We start from the raw sequence: 21,288 nt of genomic DNA on the forward strand, positions 1-21,288 counted from the left end.
ATGCCCTTCCATTCATTGTCTAAGTGGAATACTGGACAACGTAGGTGATAGCACAGCACTTTTTTTTTTGTAATTGGGGTATATTTGTAAATTTATTGCCAAAAAGTCTCTTCGAAAATTTTAATGTGACAAAAATGTTCTCAAATTTGACTGCTTCACATCCGGAGTTTAAGAGTAATGTCCAATGTGTTCCATCATTCAACAGTGGAGTTATATACAGCAAATTTTCATTTTTTTTAATGCTCAACATTTTTCTCACAAGGGTATATCAAACAGTATCGTTAACCGTTTACAGAGTTATCACGACCCATAGTTTTGAAGGAATCCGGTGGCACTAGTGATAGTAAAATAGTAAACAATATCCCACTTTTCTTAATATTTTTGGATAGCGTTCAACGTGGTGATATAAGGAAAATCCCCGTATAATATTCCTTAAGGTCTGGCCGGAAAACACGCTTAGAAATGAACATGCCCCTATATTTCACTTTACGGGTGTAAATTATATGAGTGTTAGAAACCTTAAATATCTTTACAAATTTTTACTGACGGCTTACAAAAATTGGCACATTAAGTGTGGTTAACGGACTTCAGTCTTATTTTATATTTTTAAAGCACAATGTATGAACAAATTGTACTTACAATTAAGGAAATGGTTTGAAACGATATTGAAAGACACCTTATAGACTTTAAAGTTTAAAGACACATATACTGCAACCATCCAAGGTATGATACCAAAGATACCGCTGACGTTCTGATGCCAAAGGTGTTGTAAAAACGTATTTCACCATTTCTTCAGCCAACAAGTGTGCCCTCGTAAGTGACTAGGCGGAATATTATGTCATCGCCATCATTCGGATAGAATTTATCCGCTGCTATAAACAAAAGAAAAGGAAAAGATTATTAATATTCCTAAAAGGAAGTAATGACATAATGAAATAATACAATATTTTGAAGAGAGAAATGATAAACCCATTTGTTAATTTGCCAATTAATGAATTCCTTTACCCTACTGGACGACAGGGCAGGCAGGCAGACAGACAGGCAAACAGACAGACAGACAGACATGATACAATACAGTATATACCAAGCATTGTCAGATGTCACTTTCATTATGAAAGTTTCCAAATGAGCATTGTTCTTGGAGAGAAAATGCGGCATATGATGCACGACAAGTAGGCCCTACCAGTAGGCACTCACATTAAAAAAAGCCATAGACTAACCCTTCAAGAAAACGACGAAAACCGGAAGTGCATCGTGACGTCATTCAATTGTATTTAAGATAATGTTTTATGATTGCCCGATGTGGACTTGCATATTATAGTAGAATTAATTGAATGAATGAAATCGTGCATTTCTGAGCTTGAATTGTCAGAGTGAACAAAGTGTACAGTAGACCTACATGTACCCCTAATATGCCTACTGTAGACTAAAACATTGAAAAAAAACAGTTTAATGTGTCATAAACAATAAGTTAAATGCCCCGTTTGACACTTTATACAAGATGCTTCAATTTACTTGACAACAGGGGTGTTTGCGCTAGGCATACCTGTAAAACGGCGAAAACGTGCATTTCCCGTTTTTGTCAACATTATGAATGTGTCGATTTCTTTAAGGATGAGTTAAGAAAACTTACTAGTTGTTAAAGGACTGCTTGGTGATTGCAATATCTGCCAATAGATACGTTCCTTTGAACTTGAAGCCACGCCCATCAAAGATGTGATTGACACACCCCAGCTAGTCTGACGACTGGTAAAACTGTGGAAGAGAAACACTGCATACTATCACAAGATTTACAAAAATGGATGCATTTACAACATTAACTTAAATAAGAATGGAGCAGAAGCCGGACGATCGGTATCTTACAGTTTAATCAATCCGTCGATTTTAGGGTGCAGGCTCCGTTTATATAGCAAAGGCAGATTAACCTCCAGTTAGCCCTACTCAATCTGCCCCATTCTGTAGTTTGCAAGATTGAATTGCAACGCTGTTACTTATTTTTCAGTATCATTTTCCATTTCTTTTTACAGATTCTTGTTAAAATCCTCTACATGTAGCAAGATGTACTTATGTCGAATGAAACGCCTCAATTACAAAGATTACTTAATGTAAACACAAAAATGAATAGGGCCTACCATAAATAGGGCCAACATTTTGCCCCGATTGGATCTAAGTAGGGCTTACGTTTTCATTTATCATTTTATTAATTGTAGGCCTATACGTAAAACCTATGCCAACTTTCCCTTCATTCATTTTGAAAGCCATATAAAAAGCTGACAAAATAACTATAAAATATAGTTATAGCAAATCATATGAAAATACCTAAACCATTGTACAGATGTGCATGTATATGGGACGTGTGCACATTAATTGCTACTGACGTAACATCAAACAGAAAAGACCGTTGTATATATGGACATAACCATGTGACCTTGAATGCCTGAACGGGGTTCTTTGATTACCTGAAACCGACCTCGCCTGCTTCCAGTTCTCTCATGGCGTCGTACAGACTTGTGCCGTTGTTGGTAGTCACGGTAAAGCGACGAGTGGTCCCAGGTGACAGCCGTGTGGACTGGAGTGTTATTGTGAATGAAATGGGCTGTCCCGGGGTGGTTGTACTCATGGGTGCAGAAGTTCCTGAAAATTGGAGTTTTTTTATTTATCAGTCTTCGACTCTGTACCCCCCTTTCCCCAGCTAAAACAGCGCAGGGTCGTGGACTGAGAAAAATGCTTGAAGCAGCTGTTCAAGTTAATGTTTAAACTCTATGAGTAGTTCTACTTTAAGGTGGGGGGAGGGGGGGAGGAAACTGATCCCAGACCTGCAGACCTGCGTATCAACATCATTTACGTGGGTCCTTCTACTCGAAAGTTGTATTCAAAGAAATGCATATAACTTGATGTGGCTCGGTCTATTCTTAAGTTTTATTGAGAAAAATGCACATTTTATTATAATTTGTGTAAAATATGAAGTCTTTTACATGTAAGCTGATACCTTTTCTGCAAATCACTCTGATGTCAGCGTAAGTCTTATTGGCCAGCACTGGCATCACGTGGGTAGCAGCGGAGATGCTTTGGAATGAACCGTCTTCTCCTTTGAAAAACGGAATGACAAATTTGATAGTTTGATCAATAATTGCAGACAGAGTTTGTCAATAAAATTCTTGCCTACTTCCTATATTCACAAGTATCCAAAAACTTGGGTCCTTAGCTTGTGGCAAGGTGAGAAAAGGGATACCCGGGAACTGAAATGTTTGAATGTTACTAATATTTTCAAACATTTGAAAATCAATGGTGATAACTATTCATGCGTATGAAAAACAATTTACATGGAAAACAAGAAATGTTATTCACATGAGGAGTTCTCTGTAAACAGTGAAGGAATAACGCAAATGAAGCTTTCTTCATTTTTTCGCACGGCCCTCGTCGTTGGTTACTGTCAACATTGTGCGAACGTCAGATGGCGTTAGTGGCGCTTGTTTGGCAAAATTAGTTACCTTGCCCTCTCCCCTGTTTTACGTGTATTTCCGCGTCAAGGAAGACACTTACCCATTGCCTTTAGCAAAACCGAAATCGCATTTTTCTTCAAACCAGTCAAGTCTGGGTGACTTACTGCATCAAATGCCTGTATTAAATGTAATGAATTCAATTCAAGTAAAAGTCTTTCTTCAGATAATTAGATACATTCAGTGATCTAGTTTGACAATGGATTCTGTTCCAAGTTTTTATTATGCTAAAATAGTTCATAAAAGGCAGAAACGCTCTTAGGTCCACAGAAATGCCTCTAATTGTCAGTATTTCCTAACCATTCTCCTCTTAAATGGAGAAAGGAATTAGTCCCGTCTTAATATCATGTGCTCGGAAATAAAAGTGAACATTAATTATTTATTTCACATTTAAGGTATTATATTTGCCATTTAACTTAAATGATTTAACTTAATTGATATTTCCAATGAGCTAAATGAATATAAACAAAATGAACACCTGCAATGCAAGACTGGTAGTATACTCGTTCCCAAAGGATCCATCGTTTTTCTTCTTGTTCAGAATATATTTGACTCCCAAGTCCATGGCAGATGTGACGTCAGCTTGGTTGCGCACGCATGATAAGGCGATCACCGACATTGCCGCCTCATCTAAATTTATGAAAATATAAAATCTCAAAATTAATTTTATAACGGCATAAATATACATGTTTGTGATCCGGGAATAATAGTTAAATGTTGCTTTAAGTAGTATTCTTTTGAAATTTCGTGATAAACAACAGACCTTAACTGTCAAAGTGCCTTTCGGCCTTTTGTTTTTAATTTGTACGTCTTTGAACAACTTACTCTCCTAGTTTCATTTGAATAAATCACTCATAACATCATATTGAGGTTGTTTCAGAAATCTGACCAAAATAAGTAAATTCCAATTCTCTGCAGTTTTAATTCACTTTTGAATACCTATTCCAAATGTGTAATTCCCGGCATCATTCGCCATTTTCTGGACAAATCTATCATCGACTGCGACCCCCGCCGCACACAGAGCTAGCACTCCCCAGGCGTAGGCGAAGTTGTGATTAAAGTAGTGGCGTGGGAAGCCGTTCATGTGTTTTTCCATTATCGCCACCAGGTCGTGGCCGTAGAAGTCCTGTGGGTTTTGGCAGGTGGCCACCAGGGCACAGATGTATTGGCCCAGTTTTCCTCCATACCATTCCTCCTTGTCCAGTGTTGAGTCACTGGGAAAGCAAAATTTCATGCATTAATGCTACACGTAATTAAACAAGGGCTTTATTTATTTATAGCAGTATTATTCTACGTACATGTACATCAAGGAGGGGGGGTACAGATCCGTTCAGATCCAGGGTGTTGTTAAGTGGAAAGGGGATGATCAGCAAATGTTCTAGTCTAAATTGGATCGCTTAATTACCAACCAAATGTAAATGATATGTCAAGGAAAAGATATGCAAAAATTGCTTTGATTTATGTCGCTTTTTGTATTGTTATATTTATTTGGGAGAGAGGGGGCTCCAAAGTTAAGGGTATAGGAATGTGGCCCACTGTGCTTCTACCCTTGGATTTGCCACTGAGGCAGACAGAACGACTCTAGGGTGTTTAAACAACAGTCACAACAACCCTTTCTCTCCTGGGCTTACCTGCTTAATGATGCCAGTAGATCCAAGTTCAGTTGTTTGACGCTAACGGCTACATTCGGGTCACTGTTGTCGAACCAGCCGCCGTCTGCAAGTTGCAGAGCAAGAATGGCTTCGGCCTCACTTCTTGTCCCCCATCCCCAGTCTGCATTTCTCTGGTCCATGAGCCATTTTCTGCCTTTGGCTATTGCCTCGTTGGCAGTTCCACTTAAACCTGGTTTTATATTATGTCTAAAATCTTATTATTTGCTTAAACCAGATGGCTGGAGGAACGAATTACCTCCGTCTACACAAATTGTAACTTTTTGACTAATGAGTTACGCCCATATTGATCCATTCACTTATTGTCTCATTGCCAGCTACGGTATTGAAAACTGTGCAATGAATTTTAAGCAGCTTATCATTCAATTTTTGGAAGCTGGTACATGTATAATATTACAGCAATATATAAAGGAAACGTTTACTTTTAATTGTCCATCTGTATGGATCTCAGACTAAAAAAAAACAGATGCACGTAGGGGCCTAATTTTATTTTAAAAATTCAGTTAAAGCAACGTACCTTTCACAGAATCAATATCGAATAAAACCAAAACAAATAGCCCGATCATGTGCCTAGATCCATTTCGACTTTCCACAATCAATTTAATAGCAGTAGATTGTTGATGCCTGCCTCCCTCTCTCTGATTTTAATTCAGCGTGATATGCGTTCGTTTTATCTAAACTTTGTTTTATCTATTCGCCTCCAGATGCGAAACGCACCTTGTTTTCTCAGCCTTGTCTTGTCTATGTAATTGAGAGGCGGTTACGTCTATTTTGGCCCTTTCTTATCAGGCCAAGTTAATTGTAAATAATTATATTGGTAAACGAGACAGACAAAAAATGCAGTATTTTTTTCACTGAACTGGGAAAAAATAAATATATAACACGACCATGGGAATATCAGTAATGTACCTCTTAAACGGCCTCTCCATTTAAAGATAAAAACAGATTAATTCTTCTCACTGACTAGTATCTTTCACCAACACCAGTGCTTATCAATGTTAAATGCAAAATAGAGAACTTGCTTTAATTTTCAAGTAAGTGTTATTATTTCAGTTTGAACCCCGATGTCCGGTGAGAACAACAACAAAAATATAAATGTTGAAAAAGGATTCTTTTTTCCGAGTCAAAATTCTGTATGCGGTCCTTTCAAACTTTTATAAATGAAATAGAATTTACACTTTCACCAATAAATACTATAAATTAGAGGCAAATTTATCTATCGTAGTATTATTAACTTTAACATTTAAAATATATATTTCGAATTTGTCTCTCTGTTTTTCCAATTATTGCTGCCGTAGAGTCTAGCAAAATGCCATGCATAATCATTTTGTCGAAGTATCATGAAACAAAATTGAATGATTACATACAAAGAGAGCATGAAAGTTAGGCAAAGCATCCCTCTGTAATGTGCTCTTCCTTGTCCTGCGTTGAAACACGGAAAGGTGTCTAGAATTTTAAAATGACAGTTCTCATTTCAGAACTTCCACCTACTGTTCAAATTAAAGTTTTTAAAAAATCAGTCCATTACTATTGCTAATTGAGAGCTATTATTCCAATTGATATTTTGTATTCAGTCGGCTTTTGGTGTCAGGAGCTCAGGGAGAGAACGCCCCGATGAATTCACTCCGAAGCCAGGTCGTTTGTAGGGCCCGACTCAGACGAATGGACAGAGCCAAGACTCCTTGCCGACTCGGTGCTTCTGGCAGAGCTAATGCTACGAGCAGAACCATAACTTAAAGCGGACCTATTGCTTTTTCCCGAACTAAAACTTCTGGCAGAACTGTGCCCGCTATCATTTAAATACCTAAATACTCGCACGTTTCCATTCCAATCTGCAACCACCAATATTCCCTTAGAGTTGGTTGCGATGGCAACGGGCTGTTTCAGTCCGTCCTTTTCGGTCGCTAGGGTCCTCTTGTAGCTACCATCTGGTAAGAGCTCCACCACGCGGTGGTTTTCGGAATCGGCGATAAAAATGTGCCCAAAGTGGTCTACACAGACCCCCCGTGGAAATTTCAGCTGGTCTGGACCATTGCCGGGGACGTCTGGAGTGCCATGCTGCATAATCACCTCCCCGTGATCGCTGAGACCAACAACTTGGTGGCCGTTGGAATCCGAAACGTATATGGTATCGTTGACGTGACTGGCTGCAATATCCATAGGGCACTTGCACTGGCCAATTGGAATCGTTTTGACATATGTGCCGTCCATTTGGAAAACGAAGATGCATTTGCAGTAAACGTCACAGACGAGGATCTCAGAGTGCCTGTTTATGGCTACACCCCATGGCTTCTTGATTTTATCCACGCCGATCGTCCTGATAAACTCTCTCGTTTTCGTCCAATAGATCATGACACTGCCGGTGGGGTTTCGGAACAGCATGTCGTAAAACGCAGCCTTACTGTTATCGGAAATAACCACATTCCCACTAGGCAGCAGCGCCATTGCTGCTGGCCAGGTGGCATGGGGTTTCAGGTCGATGGCGTATTTGTAATGACCAGTGTCCGCAAAGAGTTTCATCTTTTTGTTGGAGTCGTCAATAACGAAAATATTGCCCTGGTCGTCAATTGCGACCCCGTAAAGCTTGCTCTGTTTCTCGCGTTTGAGTCTGGCGTTGAACATACAGAGAAGCTGAGCGTCTAAAGGAGCGGAGATGCCCTCGCTCTCTGCGTCGTGAAACATATCCATGGAGGATCTGTGTTGATCTTGAAACTTGGTGTAGAGTTCGTACTGGGTAATACGTCGACTACGCTCTCGTTTTTCATAATCTCCCGACCGTCTCAGCGTTGCCTCGCAAGAGGTAGCATCAAACGTATCAGAACGCCCGACTGCTACCCTCGTGGCTCCGCTGCTATGGACCTTTTCTGTGGTGAGTGTTTTCTGCGATTCCGAATTTTTTTCCTCTTCTTCAGAGTCAGACTCGACATCTTTTGGAAAGTGTTCGAAGAGGGAATGGAAGGCGTCTCCAGCCATTTCGCCGCCATCCGACTTAATGGGTGGGCGCTCTTGCTTCGTAAAGTCCACGACCAGTTTACCGAACATTTGCCCAATGGCCTCTTCCGTGCAATGTTTGGGTGTGAAGGCGACATCGTCAACAAGTGGGACACGTGGAGCTTCGCAGGAGTCAAGATTCACCGCGGCCTTTATGAGTTCTTGTAAATTAACCCTGATGGTTTTCTGGTGGACCATCATAAGGGAATCACTACGGCAAAGGAGGAGATTGTTTGTAAACTGGGATAAGCTCTTGTACTTGGCGGTGACTCTTGAAAGGTTGCCCTTGAGTTCAACTGTTGGTTTTAAAGCCGTGTCAAAGTGGTCATCCACAATTTTATGAAGGGTCTGACAATGGCTATCTGTCAATTCTTTGAGGAGGTTTGCCTGGCGCGTGATCCCCTCCTTAACCCGATTACGTTGACTTTCACATGCTTTCACATAGTCTTCCATGCCACTGAGGTTCGCCTCAGATTTTGCACCTAAACTGGAAATTTCCGCCGTCAGGTTGGTTAGGACTCCTCGGCAGTCTTCAGTGACGTCAGCAAGTTTAACGCATGCGTGCCCGTTGTGTGCCGTAACGATGCAATCACGACATACGACGGTTTCTTCCTCTTTGCAGAAAAAATCCAGCTGCTCTCCGCGGTGGCTCGCGCACGTCAAAGGCTGCGCGACCATAGCGGCTACCACGTGCTCTGATGCGTCTTCAGCTGCGCGAAACACGTGATTTTTCATCGACTTAAGTTTATCGTGGGATGCTCTACAGTCTGAGCAAAATAACTGCCCACACTGTTCACAGTAAAGCACATTGGACGCCTCCTGTTCGTCACAGTTGTCACATCTTAGAGCTGTGTCCTTTACCTGTGATGCTTGTCGTGTTGCCGCCTCCTGTATTTTTATCACGAGGAAATTTGGCTCCAAATCATGAACTTTTCTGCTAGGCACTTGAATTTCGTCCTGGCACACGGGACACTTAACATACAACCCCTCTGGTGATTTATCGGCTAGTTGTTCCTCCACACATTTTGCACAGAAAGAATGGCAACAAGGTAGAATTCGGGGGTCCTGGTACTCATTCCCGCAAAGCAAACATTTCAGGAAGTCGCTCTGTATTAAGTCGGAGATATGGAACGTAGACGCTTCTGTGGACTCGAAAGACGTTTTTTCTGCTGTGCTAGTATCACGTTCCATTGTTTAACACCTCACTGTTCAGAATAATATTTAAAATATGTCAGTCCTAACTTTTAAGTTTGCGCATTTCCAGAATTTTTAATATACACTGTAGTGTGAGGAAAAGGCACACTTTAAACAGTCCGCTTAGGGGCAAGAATTACACCATTTCATTGTCCTTTTTCATACCTGCTTACCGGCGATCGCTGTAAATCATTTGAACTCAGCATTTCATTTCTCTCCGTGATGGCAAGAGCTCTTTGTTTTCAGTTAATTCGCATTAAGTCGGAATTTTAACCAGTCCTGCCATTATTGTGAACTAGTTACACTGTATCTAATAGATATTTATATATATCATCACAATGTTCGATAATCAATGTAGGGTAATCAGCTGATTGATAACCGCGGCGGTATCATACCGAAAATGTCCCAGATGTTGAACATGCGCATTTTATCACTAAGCAAAAATTCGTTCAACGTAATATCAAATAGGCTGGACTAACATTGTGTAGTGTTGATAAGATGTGCGACACAACAAATACCGCTGAAATGATAACCGCCGAGTGATTGTCATATGACATATGACAGATTAATATCTGACTTCATTGCCTCATTGACGTCTATAACTGCGATAAAAATGTCGGCCATGATCCCCTTGCCCTCAAAATTATCACGAAAAGTTTACAGGTTTGAGCCTAAAGATACTCTTTACGAAATTTACCCGCCATAAATATCCAATTTTTGCTACCCACGAATTATTGCTCGACCCATAGCCTACCCGCACTTGCCTTCGATGTTTTATTCCATTTTCATTGCAATGATTTAATTCCAAATGGTTGACCATTTAGAACACCATATCTTCCTGTAGAATTCAGAAGGAACCCTCGACTACAGTTTTTTTATCTTAGGGATTTATTGTTTTAAAGGCCCGAGTTTCGAAAGCTTGGTAGTTTTGCATGATATGTATAGGTCCTACATAGAAAAATACATTGGATAGTTTCAAACGCGTACACTGTACCTTTAAACATTTGGTTTGAAAGCCAATGCAAGATAGGCTTCAAATGAAAGAAATTTTCCAAGTGAGAGAGTATGTATGTGATAACCAAAAAACATTACCAAAGCTAATGAAACATTTCACTTGCTAATCAAATCTTACTCCACCTGCCAAAATGAAAACTGGGCCGTCCTTGGGTAATATTGCCAATCAATATTTAACTCAATTGCGTGTACAATAAAACACAAGTGCCTGTCTATTGCTATCTAAGGGCTCCTCACACATCAATTACGTAAGTGAACTCTGACGTAAGCACACTCGTGCAGATACTGTTGACAAAACAATAGCCTAAGCACAAAGTACAACTGGTGGATAAGAGGGGAGGGGTTGCCCTCTACCAAGGTCACATGTTGATATTTCACTAGATATTCACAAATATGTCTCTGGCTATGTATGGCACAATTTGTCTGCTGGAGTAAAGTGCACTTAATTAATCTGCGGTCTTGACCATGGTGGAGGTTAGGTGATAGTACACATTAGAAGCAGGATAAAAATTTGCATGTATCACAGTTCATTAAACAACAATAACAACAGCTATAATAATAATAATAATATTAATAATAATAATAATAATAATAATAATAACAGCACGGTTTATCATATCGTTCTTTCTACACTGTCTTTCAATGTTGGCATAGTTCCAACTGCGCAAATTCAGTTACTGCTGCTCCGATAAGAGAATTTGGCAAAGATTTTGTCTTCTGCTGATGATTAAAAAATGCCAATAACCTTTTCATAACTGTTCTTGAAAAATATAGAATACAAGACAGCGCTATACAAAAATGTGCACACCTACAGTATTTTACAAAGCCACTGATTATATGCTTTACATGGGTAAGCCTGTTTTGAGAACATGGGTAAGCCTGTTTTGAGAATATAAACCCTTTCGTTTTTGGGCCAAATACCGCACCCCCCCCCTAGTGACTTTCAAAGCGTTAAAAATGGAATTCTAAATCATTCCCAATTTTTTCAGGGGGGGGGGGCTATAGTGGCCCATAGACTTCTTGGAGTATTTACAAATTCACAATCATTTGGGTTACGTGGTGTGATTCCGTATCTGTGACGTAACATTCAACACTGCAGCGACTCTTAGCCTAATAACAATGACTGTGGGATCCGTAGAATATAGTCAAAATATTCAAGGCTATTCATATCATTACCCCTACTCAAGAAAATAAAGAAATAACATACATTATAAAAAGAAATCATAATAACACTCTCGTAGATGTGGTCTTGAAAAGGGAGACCTACATAGTTCAAACAGAAAAATTTCACAAAGTTGTCTGAAGTACAAGTATATATATATATATATATATATATATATATATATATATATATATATATATATATATATATATAGTTTTTGTACTGGTGAGTAGATGAAAAAACAAAATCACACAAACTTTCCTTTCATTTTTGCTTAATTCAGTCACAGTATTGCTGATGTCTTAGTTTTTCTTCTTTTTGCTGAAAATTTTCAGTAAAGAAGCGTAAATTTTATCAATGTTATCTGAATTTATTCCGAGTCATTTTTGAGGTACTGGACCACGTGCACGATGCCCTTGTATTCCACAACCGCCAACTGACCTTTGGAATTGACCGCTACGGCCACGGGCTGCTCAAGGCCGGGAATATCCACCTACAATATAAATGCATATTTACTCCAATGGAAATAATTAATAAAAACTACAAATTTCTTTTTCATTCTGAGTCTCTCGTCTAACTTCAAAAAGGTTGGAAACGAAAATGTCCATAATTATGGCCCCTATCGCAGAAAAAAAAAACAAGGCAGCAAAGCTGTCAAATGTACAGACAAAAAGCAGACAATAACAATGCACAAAACAAGCTACTGTCAATTCTGATGCAAAAGTACATTATGCTTAACTGCAGATTCAACATCAAATTTTAATTATGCTCAACAGGTAATACCAATGTAAGTGAAATGTGTAACAAGCGTAAGGCTTCAGGCCCATGGGAGTTTAAGTTCACACTTTGAAAATGCCAGAATGAGAAAAATGAAAATTTCACATAAAACTGCTTAAATTCAATAATAAATGATAACCCATTTGAGCTGGCTTTCTAATTTGAACTGCATGCCAATCCTACAAATCATACTTGTAAGTTGAAAATAATAATAAGTAACATAGTTTTCTTTTCATAATGTTTGTAGTAGCAGTGCAAAAAGATTTTTGTCAATTTTGATGTAACATTACATAATAAATTACAGAATAATTATCACCAATTTTTGATTATTGACTATAAATAGCATGGACATGTAGAAAATTTGATTACCATTTGGCTTCATGTCCATGGGAGCTTCGAGTCCCACAATGAATATGCCAACATGATAAAAATGAATATTTCACTAAAATGTATAACTTCCAGAAAAAGAAGCCAATTAGACTGCTTTTCCAACTCAGGCTGCATTTTAGTCCTTTGTTTCTTTTTTGAAAGTTTGACAATCATAAGTAACATGGTTTTCCCATAATGGTCATCATGGCAGCAGCACCCAAAATTGTGTTTTCTTCTATTTTAATGCAATATTACATAATGCTTAACAGCATAATGACCATCAGTTTTTAATAATAAAAGATCCTTATCGTGGATTTTCAGAAAATGTGATTAGCATGGGTCTTCAAGCTCGTGGAGGTTCTAAGTCACACCTTGAAAATGCCAATATGTGAAAAATTAAATTTTCACAAAAAACTGATTAACTGCCAGAAAAATTTTCCAAATAGTCTGCATTGCCCACTGAAGCTTTATTTAAGTCCCATGTTTCTTCCTGTAAGTTTGAGAACAGTAAGTGACATGGTTTTCCTTAAATGGTCATCATGGGAGCATTGTCCAAAATAGGGGTGTCTTCAAATTTTGATGCACTATTACATAATGTTTAACAGGATAATTACCATCAATTTTTAATAATAAAATATTAGTATCATGGATATTCAGAAAATGTTCCTAGCAAAGGTCTTCAGGCCAAACGAACTTCAAAGTCACACCTTGAAAATGCCAAAATGTAGACAAGACAGCACTGTCCTGAAATGTGTTTTTTTCCATTTTTAACAATTTTTAACATATAACAAAATTAACAATTTACTGCCATTTATATATGATCAACTAAGAAAATTGATGAGATGGGAAAAATATCAATAGAACAGTGTTTAATGTCCAATTTCCTCCATTCTGAGTTTCTGAACATGGTCAATGAATGAATCTGACAAACTGCAATGATATGAGTTTATTTCCATTTTTGAAACACTATTATACAATACATGATAACAAGTTTACCATCATTTTTACATAATCAACTAACAATGTTGTAAAGATGCAGGAAATGTCAAACAAACACTTTTACGAATCTTATTAGTTAAATAATGAGACTGTTAACATGCCTAAGAATTGAATCTGAGGAAATGTGAAAAAACAGCATAACTTATTAAATAATGGCCCGATTATGCTGATTTTCGAACTTGACCTACGTTTTAGTAAGATTGATTACCACTGTGAGTTTCATGACAACAGGTCTATCGGTTTTCCTTGAAATGTGTTAACAGTGTTGCACATATGCTGAAAAGTGAAAAAAACAGCATAACTACTAAAATAGTGGCCCGATCATGCCGATTTTCGAACTTGACCTGCGTTTTAGTAAGATTGATTACCCCTATGAGTTTCATGACAACAGGTCTATCGGATTTTATTGAAATGTGTTAACGATGTTGCATATATGCTGAAAAGTGAAAAAAAAGCATAACTTCTACAATAATGGCCCGATCATGCTTATTTTCGAACTTGACCTGCGCTTTATGAATACTCATCAGCTCTGTAAATATAAAGCCAAAAAGTAAAACTGTCTTCCACTTATGGTGTTAATGCTGAAAGTGCAGGGCAACAGTGACGGCGACATGATCGACGACGGCGACGACAGGCGCAGGTGATGGCAATATGTACATACATATCTGTGTCTGTACATAATAAAATATATGTATCATGGATTTTCAGAAAATGTGACTAGTATGGGTCTTCAAGCCCGTGGAGGTTCTTAGTCACACCTTGAAAATGCCAATATGTGAAAAATTAAATTTTCACAAAAAACTGATTAACTGCCAAAAAAATTTACCAAATAGTCTGCATTGCCCACTGAAGCTTTATTTAAGTCCCATGTTTCTTCCAGTAAGTTTGAGAACAGTAAGTGACATGGTTTTCCTTAAATGGTCATCATGGGAGCAGTGTCCAAAATAGGGGTGTCTTCAAATTTTGATGCACTATTACATAATGTTTAACAGGATAATTACCATCAATTTTTAATAATAAAATATTAGTATCATGGATATTCAGAAAATGTTCCTAGCAAAGGTCTTCAGGCCAAACGAACTTCAAAGTCACACCTTGAAAATGCCAAAATGTAGACAAGACAGCACTGTCCTGAAATGTGTTTTTTTCCATTTTTAACAATTTTTTAACATATAACAAAATTAACAATTTACTGCCATTTATATATGATCAACTAAGAAAATTGATGAGATGGGAAATATATCAATAGAACAGTGTTTAATGTCCAATTTCCTCCATTCTGAGTTTCTGAACATGGTCAATGAATGAATCTGACAAACTGCAATGATATGAGTTTATTTCCATTTTTGAAACACTATTATACAATACATGATAACAAGTTTACCATCATTTTTACATAATCAACTAACAATGTTGTAAAGATGCAGGAAATGTCAAACAAACACTTTTACGAATCTTATTAGTTAAATAATGAGACTGTTAACATGCCTAAGAATTGAATCTGAGGAAATGTGAAAAAACAGCATAACTTATTAAATAATGGCCCGATTATGCTGATTTTCGAACTTGACCTACGTTTTAGTAAGATTGATTACCACTGTGAGTTTCATGACAACAGGTCTATCGGTTTTCCTTGAAATGTGTTAACAGTGTTGCACATATGCTGAAAAGTGAAAAAAACAGCATAACTACTAAAATAGTGGCCCGATCATGCCGATTTTCGAACTTGACCTGCGTTTTAGTAAGATTGATTACCCCTATGAGTTTCATGACAACAGGTCTATCGGATTTTATTGAAATGTGTTAACGATGTTGCATATATGCTGAAAAGTGAAAAAAAAGCATAACTTCTACAATAATGGCCCGATCATGCTTATTTTCGAACTTGACCTGCGCTTTATGAATACTCATCAGCTCTGTAAATATAAAGCCAAAAAGTAAAACTGTCTTCCACTTATGGTGTTAATGCTGAAAGTGCAGGGCAACAGTGACGGCGACATGATCGACGACGGCGACGACAGGCGCAGGTGATGGCAATATGTACATACATATCTGTGTCTGTACATAATAAAATATATGTATCATGGATTTTCAGAAAATGTGACTAGTATGGGTCTTCAAGCCCGTGGAGGTTCTTAGTCACACCTTGAAAATGCCAATATGTGAAAAATTAAATTTTCACAAAAAACTGATTAACTGCCAAAAAAATTTACCAAATAGTCTGCATTGCCCACTGAAGCTTTATTTAAGTCCCATGTTTCTTCCAGTAAGTTTGAGAACAGTAAGTGACATGGTTTTCCTTAAATGGTCATCATGGGAGCAGTGTCCAAAAAAGGGGTGTCTTCAAATTTTGATGCACTATTACATAATGTTTAACAGGATAATTACCATCAATTTTTAATAATAAAATATTAGTATCATGGATATTCAGAAAATGTTCCTAGCAAAGGTCTTCAGGCCAAACGAACTTCAAAGTCACACCTTGAAAATGCCAAAATGTAGACAAGACAGCACTGTCCTGAAATGTGTTTTTTTCCATTTTTAACAATTTTTTAACATATAACAAAATTAACAATTTACTGCCATTTATATATGATCAACTAAGAAAATTGATGAGATGGGAAATATATCAATAGAACAGTGTTTAATGTCCAATTTCCTCCATTCTGAGTTTCTGAACATGGTCAATGAATGAATCTGACAAACTGCAATGATATGAGTTTATTTCCATTTTTGAAACACTATTATACAATACATGATAACAAGTTTACCATCATTTTTACATAATCAACTAACAATGTTGTAAAGATGCAGGAAATGTCAAACAAACACTTTTACGAATCTTATTAGTTAAATAATGAGACTGTTAACATGCCTAAGAATTGAATCTGAGGAAATGTGAAAAAACAGCATAACTTATTAAATAATGGCCCGATTATGCTGATTTTCGAACTTGACCTACGTTTTAGTAAGATTGATTACCACTGTGAGTTTCATGACAACAGGTCTATCGGTTTTCCTTGAAATGTGTTAACAGTGTTGCACATATGCTGAAAAGTGAAAAAAACAGCATAACTACTAAAATAGTGGCCCGATCATGCCGATTTTCGAACTTGACCTGCGTTTTAGTAAGATTAATTACTCCTGTGAGTTTCATGACAACAGGTCTATCGGATTTTATTGAAATGTGTTAACGATGTTGCATATATGCTAAAAAGTGAAAACACAGCATAAATACTACAATAATTGCCCAAACATGCTGATTTTCGAACTTGACCTGCGTTTTATGAATATTCATCAGCTCTGTAAATATAAAGCCAAAAAGTAAAACTGTCTTCCACTTATCGTGTTAACGATGAAAGTGCACGGCGACGGCGACGGCGACGGCGACATCGACGGCGACAGGGACAGCGACAGGGACGGCGACGGCGACGACAGACGCAGGTGATGGCAATATGTACAGACACATCTGTGTCTGTACATAATTACCAAAAACTCACAAAAAAGCAAAGATTTTTTTCCGCAAGTAATAAATATCTAAAATTAAGAATCAGAAAAAAAACTTGACCATTTGCAGTTGTTAAAGTAAAAAATACCATAACGTTGATTTATACAGCTTGTCAACATTCCCACCAATCACATCTCCATATTTACCTCTTTAAAAAAGCTGCAATCAGGATGTAACTGCACCACTCGACCGTTTTCTGAGTCGGCGATGAACAGGTGACCACGACGATCGACGCAGATCCCGCGCGGGAATTTCAATTCTCCTATCCCCGAGCCGGCTTGCTGACTTTTGCTTCCATATCTCATTAGAGGCTCCCCATGGACGCCTAAACCGATGATCTGGTGCCCGTGGGAGTCGGAGACGAAGACTGTATCATTAGTGGGACTGACAGCGATGTCCATTGGGTAACTACACTGAGCCAGCGATATGACGGTTTTGTATGAGCCGCCCGGTTCGAAGATAAACAAGCACTTGCTGTGCACGTCACACACCAGTATTTCTCCCCGGCTGTTGGTTGCTACTCCCCAAGGTTTTTTAACCTTGTCTTCTCCTATAGATTTGATTAGCAGTTCAGTTTTCGGCATGAAAATGTCTACCTTTCCACGAGGGTTTTTGAAGAGGTTGTCGTAAAAGTTCGCTTTGCTGTTATCTGATATTACGACATGGCCTTTCTTCAAGATGGCGATTCCTGCCGGCCAGTTTGCTGTCAACTTCATTTCTGATTTTAAATGTCCCGTGTGGGCAAAAAGCTTCATCTTTTTGTTCCCTTCGTCGGTGATGTAAATATCCCCATTCTCATCAATAGCACAGCCGTACAATCGACACGACTTTTCCTTCGGCATCCGTGCGTTGAAAGTACATGTAACCCCTAGCCCTCCTGGCGGCGCAGTGACATCGGGCGTCTCTCGACGACTGGAGAAGCTAGCTCTGTCTTCATCGGGGCTCTCGTGATTTGGTGGCTGCCACTGAGAATTCGGTAGAGGAACTTTAGGCGTGGGAATGTCGATTGGTTCGGTCAACGTGCTAGAGCTGCTCTCGATTTCGTCCTGAACTCTGTAACTTTCAGGCAGTGAACTCTGGGAACCTTCTTTTCTACCATCATGAAGTACGCCTAGCAAATTTGCAATGTTATTTGACGTTGGTTGCTTAGGTACGAAGGTGACGTCAATTTCGGCCCTCTCCGGAGCACCGCTTGTCTTTAACAAAGTCAGCTCGCGAAGTTTCTTCTTCAGCGCTTTGGCGTGTGTCATAATTACTGGCTCGCTGCCGTATTTTAGCAGCTTCTCAGTGAACTCTATCACATCATTGATTTTGGTTTGATTTTTCTCGAAAAGTTCCTTATCTTTGCGTATCTGCTCCATTCTGCTACCGAAATGCTGGTCCACTTTGTTACACAGGCGCTGGCACTCAACGTCAATCATCGCTTTGAGGTTGTCAGCCTCGGTCTGAATCTCGTCTTTCTGGCGGCGAATTTTTTCTTCACATATCTCGAGCTGATGTTGACAGTCTCCTCCCGAGTGTTCCGACTGGTAGGCCAGTTTGATTCCTTCGCTCACCAAAGTGGATATTTTCCCCTTTGTATTTTCAATTATCGCGCCCTTGATGTCGAGAACCGTGTGCGGTTTGTGTTTGGTGACGCTACAGTCGCGACAGACGACACAGCCGTCTTCTTCGCAGTAAAACTTCAATTCTTCCCCTCGGTGGATTTCGCAGACAAGCGCTTCTTTTAATGACTCCTCTGTTATAAACCCAGTGGCGTCGGCAGCCGATATAAATCGGTGTCCTTTCAGTGGTTTCATGCTGTCGTGCTTGGCTCTGCATTCGGGGCAATAATGCGCTCCACATTCTATACAGTACTGAACATTCTCCGTGCCGCCATCTTGGCAACTGTCTGGGTAGTTGCCGCAGTGGGAATCAACGGCTTTCTTTCTTGCCGCTGCTGCCTGCACTTTCTGCAGGAATATATTTTGGGGAAATTCACCCTTCTCTGTGCCGTCCCCACGGGGAACTGGGGTCGAGACTCCGCACGTAGGACACGGAAATTCCACTATAGGGGGTCTCGATGTGTGAGCTCTTCGAGGGGACGATCCCTCGGTGAGAGAGAAGTACTCTGAAGGTCGATACCCCGTGTGTTTTATCAGGCAAGAGGCGCAAAACGAGTGGAAACACGGAAGAACACGTGGGTCAGTATATTCGTTGGAGCAAAGTTTGCAATTCAGAATACCTTTTTCAAGTGCTGTTGTGAACGCATGGCCATCAAACACGCTGCTACTCGACGCCGTTGCCATTCTCAATTAAATATCAAATATAATTGTGCTATATTATATGGCAGTTCCTCTTACCAGCTTAATGTGAACCACAGGTACTCCCGCGGTCATGTACGAATTTTAGATAGAGACAGTCTATGCAATAATCTATATCACGGGTATAGATTACACATATGGGTCCTTATCAGTTTGACGTGCTTTTACTTATCTGGGAAGTCTTTATAATCTCTCATACCCGGCTGCAAAATGTCCACTTTCGCATTTACCTTGGTTATACATACGTGTATGCCGGTCACACGCACATAAGTTCTGGCTAATCAGACAGTCCCAGAGCTGCTGTACATTCTCTTTTCCTGTCAATCTTTCAGACCTGCTTTTCCTGAGTCCTGCTGTACAGAACTGTCCATAGTATTAAACTGCGGGAAGTACCCGGTAAGACCGTAATGTCAGTTAAACTTAAATACAGTATGTACGCCTTGAATCAAGTCACTGCAAACAAATAAATGCTCTCGGCTTGAAATATATATATATATAGCGTATACAACGAGGTCGAGTAGTTTCCCCAATGCGAAATTGTTAACTACTACATTCTTTCGAAGCGCTGGGATTTCCGATCTATATTTAGCCTGCTGTAAATTCCCCTTACTAGCAACTTTCCATTGGAAAGATCCCTTCCTGGAATTCTATTGTTCTTCAGTGCTGTTGGTCTCCACTTCTGCTCATATCGCAACCCACCACGACTCCATTATAATTCAACATCGACTTGCCAGCCCTGGGTTGCAAGTTTTGACAATAAAGAGAACAAATAGCTGACAACGAAAATACGTGTTGAAAATAGACGCTATGCTTTACACTGGTGCATATTCGCTTCAGCCTGCATGTCATTTTCTACAACCCGGAAGTGACCCAAGTTGCACTTAATCCGTCTTCTTTGTCATGGCAGGTGACTTCTAACTGTATTTTACAAATCGCTGATGACCTAATTTTGAAAATCCCGTATTATGATACCAATAGAACGTGATGGTATTATCTATTAAGTCTAAGTGGGTTTTAATCGGTTGTTCAAGGCTAACTGTTTACTTTGCAGTGTGCTGGGGTAAAAGAGCACAACGAATATGTAGGTCACACTAGCTGTTGATATACTTATGACCCGACCGATAATGTAAGCTATAAGTGCACATCGGTTCTATCAATTCTGTTTTGAAGTCAGACAGGGAGACTCGACATTCAGTGCTAAGGGTTAACCCGACAAAAGAAATGGAGTAACATAAAATCAAAACAAAACAAACAAACTCTCTCTCTCTCTCTCTCACCTCCGTTCACATATTTTTATTTTGATATCCGAGGAGTTTAACCTGGCAAACAGAATATAGTAGAAAAAAAAATCTCGCTTTTTCGCACTCTTTCACACACACTCCGATACTGTACACTCTTTCTCTGAACACCGCTGTATGTAGGTCTACGTACGTAACTTACGGTATATTACTATGTAAAATATTTATTTTAAAATAAATTTATATAGATTTAGCACTTAGCTTTGTTACCTTGAGGCTAATTTTCATCATAAAATACAGCTTTCTACAGTGACAACATTTTGACTTACTAGTATTTCAGATTAGCATGTAAAACTGACGACAAAAGACACAATTGTCAACTTGAGGATAAGCAAAAATTTTGCTATTCATCAATTTGCATTAAATTTCATTGACAATTTCTAGGGAATTTCACACGTAAAATTCTAAACATCCATTTTCTTCACACGTCTTTACTGGACCGCCGTATAGGACCTCTCTTGGGTCATTCGTGTGGCTTCCCTGAAAACAAAATCCTGTTAAAT

At 38.9% G+C, this 21,288-nt stretch overlaps 3 protein-coding genes across 3 annotated transcripts; all 3 read right to left on the reverse strand.

The window, feature by feature from the left end:
• Window positions 1–364: 364 nt before the first annotated feature.
• LOC106151021 (transcobalamin-2-like) lies at window positions 365–5,895 on the reverse strand. The gene is made up of 9 exons (XM_013524082.2): window positions 5,688–5,895; window positions 5,132–5,342; window positions 4,440–4,714; window positions 3,979–4,130; window positions 3,544–3,619; window positions 2,990–3,088; window positions 2,460–2,634; window positions 1,634–1,755; window positions 365–872 (listed from the first exon to the last, which is right to left on the reverse strand). Exons 1-9 carry the CDS (start codon window positions 5,734–5,736, stop codon window positions 793–795), a joined length of 1,239 nt encoding a protein of 412 aa, XP_013379536.2. The 5' UTR covers window positions 5,737–5,895; the 3' UTR covers window positions 365–792.
• A 297-nt stretch (window positions 5,896–6,192) lies between these two features.
• LOC106151016 (E3 ubiquitin-protein ligase TRIM56-like) lies at window positions 6,193–10,758 on the reverse strand. Its single transcript, XM_013524080.2, has one exon. The coding sequence runs from the start codon at window positions 9,350–9,352 to the stop codon at window positions 6,791–6,793; it is 2,562 nt and encodes an 853-aa protein (XP_013379534.2). The 5' UTR covers window positions 9,353–10,758; the 3' UTR covers window positions 6,193–6,790.
• Window positions 10,759–10,930: 172 nt separating this feature from the next.
• Window positions 10,931–20,670, reverse strand: LOC106151034 (E3 ubiquitin-protein ligase TRIM56). Its single transcript, XM_013524110.2, has 2 exons — window positions 17,331–20,670; window positions 10,931–12,024 (listed from the first exon to the last, which is right to left on the reverse strand). Exons 1-2 carry the CDS (start codon window positions 19,470–19,472, stop codon window positions 11,902–11,904), a joined length of 2,265 nt encoding a protein of 754 aa, XP_013379564.2. The 5' UTR covers window positions 19,473–20,670; the 3' UTR covers window positions 10,931–11,901.
• Window positions 20,671–21,288: the final 618 nt, after the last annotated feature.

This window comes from Lingula anatina, chromosome 9, assembly GCF_051362555.1.
Source record: "Lingula anatina isolate TDL-2025a chromosome 9, LinAna3.0, whole genome shotgun sequence".
Taxonomy (NCBI): domain Eukaryota; kingdom Metazoa; phylum Brachiopoda; class Lingulata; order Lingulida; family Lingulidae; genus Lingula; species Lingula anatina.